This window comes from Chiroxiphia lanceolata, chromosome 10 (assembly GCF_009829145.1).
Source record: "Chiroxiphia lanceolata isolate bChiLan1 chromosome 10, bChiLan1.pri, whole genome shotgun sequence".
NCBI lineage: Eukaryota > Metazoa > Chordata > Aves > Passeriformes > Pipridae > Chiroxiphia > Chiroxiphia lanceolata.
Window position 1 is genome coordinate 8,529,044 of NC_045646.1, and position 12,578 is coordinate 8,541,621.

The 12,578-nt window shown below is 44.8% G+C and overlaps 1 protein-coding gene and 1 long non-coding RNA gene across 4 annotated transcripts in view; one reads left to right on the plus strand and one right to left on the minus strand.

The window, feature by feature from the left end:
• Positions 1-12,578, minus strand: part of DCUN1D1 (defective in cullin neddylation 1 domain containing 1) — a 27,033-nt gene that overhangs the window by 13,232 nt on the left and 1,223 nt on the right. Inside the window, exon 1 of one of the 2 annotated variants that reach the window (XM_032698515.1) lies at positions 6,820-6,953. The exons of the other annotated variant lie outside the window; for it this stretch is intronic. Within the exon in view, the coding sequence (XP_032554406.1) occupies positions 6,820-6,822 (3 nt within the window). The 5' untranslated portion in view covers positions 6,823-6,953. Of the gene's footprint in view, positions 1-6,819; positions 6,954-12,578 lie in introns of those variants that run through there. 2 annotated transcript variants of the gene reach the window in all.
• The window catches only part of LOC116791974, a 15,358-nt gene continuing 9,737 nt past the window's right edge, over positions 6,958-12,578 (plus strand). Inside the window, exons 1-3 of one of the 2 annotated variants that reach the window (XR_004358918.1) lie at positions 6,958-7,040; positions 7,357-7,473; positions 11,904-12,252. This is a non-coding gene — a long non-coding RNA (uncharacterized LOC116791974). Of the gene's footprint in view, positions 7,041-7,356; positions 7,474-11,903; positions 12,253-12,578 lie in introns of those variants that run through there. The other variant, XR_004358919.1, reaches the window with a different exon arrangement.

A 12,578-nucleotide genomic window follows, 5' to 3' on the forward strand; every position in this document is an offset into this window, starting at 1 on the left:
CATCACATCTGGTTTAAACCAATACCCACATAATACACTAAACACACCAATACCCTTTAAGCTCCCCTTAAGAAAGAAAAAATTCCCCTCCAAACCAAACCCACTCTACATCTTCAACACTTTGCTGAAGCCAAAATTTTAGCTCATGCTGCAGACCTAACACACAGTGATATTAGTTAGGCTACATCATTTTTAAAGTTACGATGTGCTGCTGCTTTAATTCGGTCTCTTGGACAAGTTTCTCAAGCTGGATCTTTTACTACAAACACGTTTCTGAACCAGTTCCAGGTAAAGGTCAGGCCATGAGAGCAGTTCCTCTGCAGACCCACTGCTGCCTGTCTGTGCACTCTTGGCTCCACAGCAGACATTCAGCACCTTGCAAAGTGAGCTCAGAGTGCCACAGAAATCACTACACTGACAAATCCATGTGGAATGACTTCCAGAAATGACTAATGCATTTTTAGTTGCAGTTTTTAAAAATGTATTGTTAACTCAGATATGTGAAAACAAACCTCTGAATGAAATCCCAAATGAAGATGAAACAATCCCAAATTTAATGTTCTCTATCAATTACCAGCTTCCTCTAATCAGTTCCACAGAGCCAGAATGCTGCTCAGTTGCACTACAGGGCAGTCACACTTAATTACCATAGCTTTTATTTTTTTTCCTTTCTTTTTTCCTTTTTTTTTCCCAACAAAGCTGGTGCCTTTAATCATTAGTTTGTTTGTTTGTTTGTTTGTTTTAACATGCACACATACGTACACATAGCCATTTGAATGGTGACTATTCCATAAAACCTCAAGAGATTTTGTTCTGCCCTGCTCCTGGCAAGGGTGAACTCTTAAAGCAGTGACAGACCACTAAAAGTCAAGAAGGTTTGAAAGGGATTCACTGTGGATGCTCAGGACCACAAAAGGTGGTGTGTTTTACATGTTGTCACAAAAGAAGAACACAATTTATTACAAAAAATTGCGCTTAAATCCCTTTTATGATAAAATTTAAATCCTACATATACACATGACCTTCTCCCGTGCCTGGGGCTCCCTAAGTCATCATGACAACACAGAACCTTTTCAAAAGAAGATCTAAAGTGCCAAGAGTCAAGCAGCTAATTACACTAATCAGTACAGCATTTGGTAGTATATTAAGATGCAATAAATCACACTGTTCAGCCATAATCTTTTTCTGGAATAATCATATTTTTACTGGTCAAATATGAGTTTATTTTTAGTAAAGAAGTGCCAAAGCCCTTTCGTTATATTTGATGAATGTTTCCGCAGAAGCTCCACATCCTAAGTGACTGGACACTCTTTGAAGGCCTACTACAGGACAGCAAGAGATGGATTTACTGCTGACTTTTTATTATCCTATTATAGCTCTTCCTTCAGCACATTAAAAACCCACACTTCAAGCAGGAACAGGTTCCAAACCTTATGCACTTTTAAGGACTATTTCTAGAAGCTGAGTGCTAACAGTCTGTTATTGTTTTAAGTGCAATACAGCAGCCAGAGAACCTCATAACCTTTAATCCTACAGTCATCAGGCAACAAATACCTTACACTGCATTTGTAAGCACTGCAATGCAACTCAATCCACTTAAAACATCTCAACTTTAACACCAGCTGAAAAGGAAGACAGAATTTTATTTAACAGATATCTGTCTTGCTAATATATACAAGTAAAAGCAATGGAAAACAAATGAAACAAATTCCTAGTCTTACTCTTCAGGTTAAGGGTAAAAGGAAAAATTCAGATCTTCAAGCTTTTGATCAAATTTGTGTGGCACCCAAGCTACCTTTCATAATACTGATGCCACAAGAGAGAGAAGGTGACCTTACTTTTCAAACACAAAGTAACTTCTCCAAATGAAAAGCTGCATTATGCAGATTAATAAAACTACACTAATTCTAATGAACATCTGATTCTACAACATCAGTTTTAAAATTAAAATCTTCCTCTTACCATGAAGTACCAAATTTGAATATTCTTTCCTTGATCAGATCCTTGAATAACCTTTCCTTGATCAGATACTTCACTGAAAGATTCCAAATTTAAAAAAAAAAATAAAAATACCTGGGCTTTTATTTCCTGAAGTAGTTTTCTCCCCAGCCTAGAGAACAAGAAATGCTAGAACTGATCTACCAACTCTGACCACAACATTGTTTTTCCGTATCTTTACACTCAGTTTTTAGTCAGCTCAGATTCAAATATCAGCTCTGCACACTGGTCATCAATATTTTCTGGATAGATGATAGCCAAACGAGGGCTCCGCTCTCCTGGATAATGTCCATGGGAAAGAGCAACATCCCACACTGCCTGGACTGGAGAGCTGGGAATCCCCACCAGAACCGTGCTCTTGGACTTTGCTCAAAGGTCACATGTGGCCCCAGCCAGACAAGCAGTGCACGATCAGTTTTGCAGCCCAGAATTCCTTAAGGCCCCCAAAGAAGGCTTTCACACAGTCACTCCAGTAACTGCTTTCCACCCTTCCCTTCCCAGGCATCGATACAGCTGATCCGATTCCTGCTCATTTCACTGCTAACTAAGGGAATCTGAACGATGTGACATCTGTGCCTTTGTTTCAGGCAGGACTCACAGAAAAGCCTGTTAAGTTCTCACGCACGTGACAGGTAAAAGCCTTTTCTAAAATAGTATCAACCTCCACAAAGTCTAGGCCCTTGTACTGCCTGCATTTAAACTCCAGCAAGAGCTCTGGCTGCGGGAAGCATCCCTGCACTTCCTAAGGACCCCACTGACGTCAGTTCAATCCCGGAGTAACTCCAGCCCGCACACAACGGGCTCGGCATCCCAGAACCTCACCCGACTCCAGCGCTGTCACGGCTTTATGTGACACTAATGGTCAGGAGAATATCACCCCCGACAGTGCCTGAATCACCCCACCTTGGGCCGTATCCATTAGAGGAACCGACAAGACACCTGCAAATAGCCTGGTTTACAGCTGGTATTCAACAAATACACGGCTAAAGCCTAAAAGGCAAAACCGTGAGCATTTATTTTTGATAAGAAAACAAAAGTTAATCATAACAGAAATCTATGAGTACACCGGAGTGCTTTTTAATCCACCAACTGTGATGGCACACATGTATACTACCAAAAAAAAAAATCCAAGTTAAAGACAAAACAATTAAAGTAGATAGCCATAGTTTCTGCATAATGTAAACAAACGTGTGCTTTAACTACATTTTATTTTCCAAAGTAATTTCTCTAAGAAGTAAGACAATCAGGACATTTTTAAGCTTCAAGTTTCAAACTGATGTGAAATCCATTTGTCTGCAGTGGAAAAGAACAAAACCATTTACAAAGTCTGCTGAGATACAAAATCCAAGGAAAAAACCACAAGCAACATAAAATTAAAATTGCTTTTTATACCTTCTAATGTTCTTTTAGTGGGTAAAATCATTTTAGTACCTGCATGCAGGCAGGTCAATATATAGCTACACAGAAGATGTAATGGTAATTCACATTAACCTTAACAGTGAAGGAAATGCCAAAAATCAGGGCTTTTCCAACCAAAAAAGGACAAAATAAAGCAGTCACTTGCTGGGCATTCTTAGCTCTGGTGTGGGGCAGAAGCTCTATTCAGCCCTTAGAAGCTGCATTCATACCATATATTTGCATTGGCACCATAAAACATGAGTAAAATATCAAGAGCTACATAATAAATTTCACACCTTGTTCTCAGAGTAGTTCATATTTCTGAATAATTTTTCATGGCTCTAGTTAAAAGTGATTTTACAGCCTTCGTTCAAAGGGATCTCTGGTAAGCTAAGAGAGGAAACAACATCATGCACCATCTTGTCTAGCACTCCGACTACTCTAAGTGTAATGCCAAGAATCTACAAGTTTTACTATGGGGCACCAAACCCCAAAATATTTAATATCAACAAACTGCTACAGACATGAATATGCACCACAGAAAATAGCCCTGCAGAACAGCCTGTTGAGTTAAACACTGCATAACAATGTCATGAACTACAATAACATTACAGAAGACAGCGTCAGACATGGAATTCTTGTAATACTGAATTTTACAACTTCCTGTCAGCTGAGGTTTACAGTAAGAAATTATGTATTTATCAGCATAGAAATATTCTTCAGAGAACACAAACTGGACAGTACGATAGACAATGTAAACAGAGACAAGGTTAGCACTTGGCTCTGGACACAGATATGGATACTCACAAACTTGCCTGGAATACCACACGTAGTCCTAAATTCCTTAAATTATTCAGAATAGTACAGGTAGTAGCTCTTCTCTTCGGAGAAGATGGCTGAGAGTAAAATGGACCAGCTTACTGCTCTGCCTTTATTTGTGAGCACAACACTTGTCCTCATGATGAGGTGAAGCAGGAACACCCTACCAGGGAAGTTGAAGAAGACCACTTCCACAGGAGCTGCTCAACCAGCTCAAAAGAGTGGGTGAAAGAGGCAGATTGCTCTCAGCAATCGCAGCCACTCTGCCAGGGTGTCCCTGAGCACGGAACAGAAATGCTGTCCAAGCTGCCTAAAAGGCCAGAGTGAGCCCACCAGGCTGTGTGGTGTCTACTCCAGATGCTGGACACAGACAGTTCTAAGGCAGGAAACCTCTGTCCTGAAGGCACTGGCCATTTGGACACTAGTGAGACCAAGTGAGAGCCAGCAGTGCTCCAGCTGGCACTGCTGCAGAGGCAAGGAGAAGCCAGGCCCCAAACCATAACAGCATTTACTGTGCTGGACAAGTTACCTGGCCCCAGGAACCAGGCACAGCCACTGGAAGGACGAGCCAGAGCAGTAGTGCACACGGGCAGGACAACGGGATATCTCTGGATCTCTGTGGAGAAGTCTCCCTACCTTTCCCCTAACCAAGCAGAGGATTTTGACATACCACAAGTACAGGTACAGAATCCTGTGCCCAAGCACTAGAAACAATCCTGTATTTACTACTTCTATAAGCTGCAGCCTGTCATTTAGTTCCACTTCAGTGTCTATGTCATCCTTTCACCTGGGTGTTGGGAGCCAACAAGAACAACCTGAACACAGTTGTTTGTGCAGGGCTGAACAACTCTGCTTGGGGCCATGACAGAGTATCCACCTTCTCCCTCCAGTCTGATAAATACCAATCTATCAGTACAGAATTGCTACACAGAATATGGCTGCTGGTTCTTCAGTTTAGCGTTTCCAAGAAGACCAAGCATGAGATAGGATTCTGCTGTTTCTCACAAAAAGCTATTCTCAGAATAACGTCCCTTACTATTTCTGTAACTTGGCCACTTGCTACAGCATTGTTCAATTTAAATCTCTAACCACGGAGCCAGCCAATAAAATATGCATGTACAAGACATCAACTGTGTATTTACTTTGCATACGTACACTGGATATACTGTGAGACAGCCCTAGGTGATTTTTATGGAAAAAAAGTCTTCATAAAAAGTTGTGCAACATTACTGGGTGCTATTTGAGACAGTCCCAGACCTGCAGAATTACAATAAGACACCTTTACAGGCTGAAGTTTACCCAGGCTTCAGTGTTAAGCTCTCATAAAAAACGCAAGTGAATATCTACATCAAAATATTCAATTAAAAATTATACTAGTAACACAGTGACAAATTTATTAGAGGTCTACACACCACTAATTTAAATGCTGGCTAACCAAATTTTTATGCCAAGGTAACTCCATCAATTAAAAGTGACACTGTAATTTTTTTAATATGTTTTTAACACAACTTGACAGAATAGTATTAACAGCAGGTTTAAGATATCCTTATACCAGTAAGTGTACACCAGTAGATGTTAAGACTCCCTCCTACACCCTTCCTAAGACAATACTGCTGCTATAGAAAAGTACTAATTTAAACTGTACAGGTGCAGCTGAAGCTGTACAACGTTTGTATACAGGGAAAGCTTGAAGTACAACTATAAACTTGTTCCATCTGGTGCATAAGACACTGTGCAAGAAACCAACATGGACCCCTCTTATTTAAAGCAAAAAAATGTATTTTTCTTTTGTTTAGGCAAACAAACACAGCAAATTTTGTTCCAACCACTGCAGTTTCCCTCTAGAAGAGAGAAGGGAGAAAGTCAGTTGATTTGGGAGTCCACAGCAAATCCTCAGCTATAACGAAAGCAATATTACAGAGAAAATGCAAGAGAGGCCTTTACAAGGTCCCAAGACCTTCACCAGGAGGACCTTTGCAAGGTCCTCATTTACAACCCTTCTATGAATAGGAGCCTCCCCAAAACATAAGAACAATTATCCAGAAATTCTCCAGCATAACCCCAGCTTAAGGAGCATCAACACACCCAAGTTTTCCCCGCGAAATGACAGCACTTACTGCGCTCTGAGCCGCCCGAAATCCTGAGGAAAACCCCAGGTAGCCCCCGGCTCCTGGCAGCTCCCTGTTCTCCCTCCCAGCGCTGCCGCGGGCACAGGGCAGGCTCAGGGCACACACCGGGCTGCCCCCAGCTCGGCTCCCCCGCGCCGTCCCGCCCGGCGGTGCTGAGCCCTCGCACCAGGTGCCAGCGCGCCCCTCCCGCCGTGCGGGGCCTCCGGAGGCCTGGGCGGGATCCCGGCGCCCCCCGCTTAGGCCCCTGCCCAGAACAGCCCCCGCCGCGCTCCCCGCGGCCCCGCGCGCCCTCCCCGCCCTGCCCGGCGGGAGGACGAGGAACCCCCGACCCGGCACATCGTGACGGGCTGCGGAGCCCCCGCACCGGCGCCTCGGCCGCTCCCGGGCACCCAGCGCGCCACGAGCAGGCCCCGCTGCCCCCGGCCGGGCCCGAGGCGCCGCGCCGGGCCGGGAGGGGCCCCGGCCGGGCGCTCACCATGGTGGGGGCTGTGCAGGCCTCTCCCCTCCCGGCTCGGGCGGACTCTGAGGGCGGCGGCGGCGGCGCTTCCTCCGGCGGCGGCGGCTCCGGCTCCTCACGGGCCCTTCCGCCGCCTTCCCCCGCTCATGCGCAGTGCGGGGCCGCGAGCCCTGGCGGGGGCCGGCCCGTCCCGCTGTCCCCGGAGCGCCGGGAGCGGACGGGGCGCGCTCGGAGCTGAGGTGGGGGCACCGCACCGGGGGGGAAGGGGAGCGAGAGGGGAAGGGGAGGAGAGAGTCCTCCCCGGCCTCCTGGGGATGTCGGGGGTGGGCTCGGAGGGGGCAGTCGGGGGTGGGGGGGTCCCAGCGGCTCCTCACACCGGGACCGGGTGTTCTGTCGGGAAAGCTCCCTGTATGTTCTTATTTCTTCAATATCAAAAGTTAAGGATCAAGTGTGAGCGCCTGTGCCGGTCCCGCCGGGCTCCAGGGGCGTGGCCGCTGTTCCCGGGGGCCTGGACTTGGAAAGGGGCGCGATGGGAAAATCCCTCGGGTTTTCCAGGATGGATTGGCGAGGGAGGCAGAAGACGTTTGCGGAGCAGCCACGGAGACCTGGGGAAGGCGAGGTCTCGGAGCAGCAGCTTTACAGGCATCTTCGTTCGGGAGCACCTCCACACCTGTAAGATTTCCCTGCTCCTGGCTGGGATCCCCTTTGGGGGCTCTGGACAGAAGTAGCCCTTCTGCAGTAAAACAGATGTCCTGTCAAAAGAGGCTGCAGTGATTAAATCACAGTTTGTACCAGTATCCCAGACAGTTGTTTGTTTCCCAGGAAAGCTTACTCTACCTACCGCAGGCTTTTGGCAGCTGAAGAAGTTTGGGGAAGCAGAATATTTGCTGATAAAACTCACAGTGGTGGCAAACTGCTGTTGTGAAGGACAAAGGTTTGCGATCTGATCTTGTTCTCTCATCTCCTGCTGAGCTGGGAGCTATTAAAGTAAGCTTCTGTATTTATATTACATGACTGGTATGACTGCACACACTAGAAGGAAATTAAGACTTCAAAAAGACATTCCTCATCATAGATGTTCAGGGTTCATATGTCTATTTTTATAGAAAAGGGTCTGATTTGCTAGTTACTTTGCTAAAAATCAAAGAAAAGCTTAGATGGAGTGTGAGGAGTTAAATCATGGTTGGTGAGGAAAATCAGGCCTGTCCTGTGAAGTGTCCAGTTGTGCTACTGTTCTGAAACAGGAAAATTAAGAGTTGTCTGGATATTAAACATATAGAAATATGTGTGAATTCAGTTATCCTGAGAGACTGTAGTTGCCTGCCTACCTTGAACCCTCCCAAAAAGCATGTTTTTGAAATTGAGGATGGTTGCAGAGTGGCCTGTGTGAACAGCCACGAACACTTGCACACCAGCCCAGTCCACGTGAACCACGGCAGGGGAGACAAAGCCAAACCTGAAAATCTATCTCATCAAGTTACCTAATTGCCATCACTCTAAGGTGCTGTGACAGCCCACCTGTGATCTGGAGACACAGTCTGGAAAATTATTGCGACATGTAACAATAATCTGAGAAATGAGCTGTGATTGCAGTGGATTCCTCAGGACAGAGGCAGGATTTCTAAGTGGCTTGTTTTTTCCTTAATGCCTGTGAGCCTTGCTGTTTTCCTGTATTGCAGGGTCTCTTGGTGGGGTTTTGGAGTGTCTGGGGGCACACTGTGTTTGTGTTTAGTGTTTTGACTGACTTGTGATTTGATCGCCCTAACTTACTAAATCCCTCTACGTTATGAATTCCCATTGTGAAAGGTATGGAAAATCATACTTAATTGCTTCTAAGCAGGGCATGATAAAAAGATAATTCAGTGATATGAAGGTGAAATATAAAAAAATATGTGAAATGCAGATTGATGCTATTCCCAGTGTGCACGCTACTGGTTTTTGGTTGGTTTTTTCCCTATTTAAGTTTACTTATAAGATGAAACTGTACCTGAGAAAAGGAGTAGCTTTGTACTGCCATTTAAGTTGTAAGTCTAGTGTCTGATTTTAGTGGAAGCTGCAGTCTTCTGTCTTGATTTCCAGAGTGCTTCCATGGGTATGTCTGAATTGCTGAACGTGAAGTTAACTTACCCAGAGCTCTTGGCCACCATGGCCAGGCTGTTTGGTGCCTCAGCCTGAGCCAGTCTGATTAGATTGAGTTACCTTCTCCATACATGGCACTCTGCAGTAGGCAGGCACAGACTTCAGACACAGCCAGATTGCCCCAATTCCACTCATATCCACACACCCACGGGCTGGCTGTATCTCTGTAGATGGAGATCTGCATTTCTGTGATGTGTATGCTGTCTGAACCTCACCCTCAGCATTTCTGAGCAAAACCAGATGCTTTGCAAAGCAAGAGGCACCACGAGGCTGCCAAAAAGTGTATTTGTTGGTATTCAGAGTAAGGTGTCTGAATGGGGCTTGTTCCGGGTTCACTTTGTACAGCTCCCTGCAGGATGAACCCCAGGTCAGAGCAGGGATACACAGCTCTGCTGCCTGTAAACATGACACGTGCACCCAGTGATACAGAGTAGAAGGAAATAGTCGTTGTGCAATCTGCAGGCAGCATAATCACTGTGATCACAGTAACATGATGACTTGTTTAATTTATTTTAAGGCTGACACGCTTGCCTTGTTTTGCTGTGTGAGCCAATGATGTTTTATCATCTCATGTGAACCCTGGGAGAACCAGGCAGTGATCTTTTTTTAAATCCAAGTGTGTCAAATACATAACTCTGAATATAACACTGAGCTGCTTTACCCTGACTTGAGCAGACAGACGAGGAAGTCTCATGTTCAGTCAATGTAGAATCTATTTAGTGTAATCTCCTTGCTGAGAACTTCCACTTAGAGCACTTTCTGAGGAAGAGGCCCAAAGTTTTATGAAGTGTAACAATAACCTGGGACAGCTTGGCCTGGAAATGTCTTTCTAACCCCCACATCTTTTTGTCAGCTACTTTATGCACTAGAAAGTGGAACCACAAATTCATCTTACACTGATGGAACAGTCATAAAGTGGTTATGACTGTGGCCCTTTGCTTGCAAATTGACCACATGTTTAACCAAGAGGACAAAGTCCCATGAACTGTCCTGCACAAGGAGATTCAGTGCCACTCTAAAGGCATGAAGTTCCTTGGCATCCACAGGTACAGACCCAATGGTCTGCTCAGTTGTGCTGTTCAGCTGGTACACGGGGAATGTTTGTATCAGCCCATGTTTTTTTTCTGCTCTGAAAGAAGCACAGAAGAAGTAAACAGTGTGAGTCCTGTAGGTGTCTGAGCAATTTAAGTTGCAAAGTGACACCACCAATATCAGAAGATCATTAAGAGGTTGCAAGGAAGGGTGTTGACCCTCTATTAAGTTTTTCATCCTTCCTGCATTACACAAGAGGTTAACAAGTTACTACACCCAGTCCAAGGCACTATTAGGAGCCATGTTCCACATGACAGTGTCTCTGGGAGGAAGCAGGACAGATTAATGTGACAAAGGAAGGAAAGTCAGTGCAGTGAGCCTAAGAAAGTCTGAACATTTCTCATGTACTCAACCATACCCTGGCAGGCCTGAATAAATTGAAACTTTCCAGGACACCTAAAAGACAACAGAATGCAGGACTTCTGGGTTTTGGTTTTTTAACTCATTAGTACTGAGATACATATACTAAAATCTAGGCATTTCAAGTAATATGGATTAAGAAATGAAGGGCAGTAAGACATAGCTAGTTGATTTTTATGAGATATAGACATTTTTTAGTTCAGAAGTTCTGTAAAACAAGGTATGATCTTTGCAGCCAGAATGGTCTGAAATTTCCCAAGCTCTAATCCAGACAGTGCCATCACAGCTTCAAGATTAAAACCCTACACCTTTGAACTGTAAGCAGCTTTCCCTTCTCACTACAAAGAATTACGGGTGATTCCAAGAATTTAGGAGACTGAGACACACTTATTTCCCTATCCCAGTGATTTTCTGTATGTGCCATCTTTAGTTGTTCTACTTAATAAAAATAAGCCATCCCGATTCAGAGCACATATTTTGGTATTACTATATGAAACAGTAATTTAAGTTGCATGTATGGGAGGAAGGCAGACTGTAGGAGTAATGCAAACATAAAAAGTAAGGGTAGTAAGATGACTCCTGTCATACATGTCACAGGCATTTAGCCTTCTCCAGTCCTCACACTGTCCAGCAAACTGGTTTTGGGGATCATGTTTACACAACCCAGCCAGTATTACTGTTCTGGTACCTAAGCAGCAAACTGTAACCTCCACGCCCACACCTGGCTATCAGCATCAATACAGTGGGGCAGACTAAAGGAAAACATGTATTAACCACATCTGTATATAACAGTTCTGGTTTAAAATTGGTTCATTCTAGTTCATATTTTATCTCATTTCACAACTCTGTAGAGCGGGAGCTGTGTCTTATATTTCTGGGATGCTGAACGGGACACTGAGCAGGCCTGGGGTCTTTGGTTGGAGTTACCACACCAGTACTGATCACTGAGTGTTCCTGTGTGCCAGTGCAGGACAGGACAGCCCAGAAGAAGATACCACTTCCCTTTTCAGAGAGGCAAAGGAGGGATGGAGCTCTCAGCAGCAGTCTTTTTCACCAAAAACTCTTTGGAGCTTTGCTGACTCCAGTACTTAACAACTCCCGGTTTCCCTACTTTTTTAAGTGAGTAGACTGGCTGCCATTCACAGAGACCAATTACCATTTTAAGTGCAACTTTTTGGCATCAGCTATTTATATGGAAAACGGCCTGCCGTGGTTTAACCCAAGCCAGCAGCTGAGTACCACGCAGTTGCTCACACACATCCTGTGGGATGGGGAAAGAAGGAAAACGGGTTCTGCCCCTTTGTAGCTTGATGGCATTAGGGTACAGTGTGCACAGGTATCTCCTAGAGCCTTAACACTCCTGTGGGTCTGATGTGCCAGGACATCTGATCCACACAATCCTGTAAACTCAGCTGTCCCTCCCCTCCACCTGTCAGGAGGCAGGGCCCCTCCAGTACTGGTTTTAGGATTCTCCACTTCTTGTAAAAACAGATCAGAATTTCTTTCCGTAGGATCAGAGGAGTAAGATTAGCCCTTCCTCTCTATCTTGGAACTGCCCACTGGACACTGGAGCAGCAACTTTCCTGGAAGAACCTCCATTTGTGATTGTTTTTCTCTGTTTCACAACTAGCAATTTTATCATATCATAAGCCAGTGTTACAAAGTACAACAGAATCAACCTTAGCCCAGCCCCCAGAGGTGATAAACAGCACAAAGGGAACACACACACCAAGTAAGGCACTGCATTGATGCAAACCTGAGAACAAGAGCAACACCTCTTGAGAACAAACAAATCAACATTGTGTCCAATGACTATTAAATTAATATAATGAATGCTTGTAATAAATTTGTTTTACAGGCTCTGGTCAGATCTGTCGTTATCTCCACCCTTTGTGCCCCACAGTGGGTGCCAAAAAGGACTGCCATAGTTTAACTCCAGCCAGCAATGAGGTCCCCTCTGTACCATGCAGCTGCTTGTTCACCACCCACCACCTCCTGCTGGGATGGGGAGGAGAATGGGAAAAAGAGCAGTTTAATAATTGAAATAAAATTGAATAAATAATACAACAACTCTAATGAAAAGCAAGACAACAAAAAGAGCGCAAGAAATAAAACTCAAGACAGGCAAGTGATGCTCAATACTGGTGTTCAGTCCCCACTGACTGATGCCCAGCCCATCCCCAAGC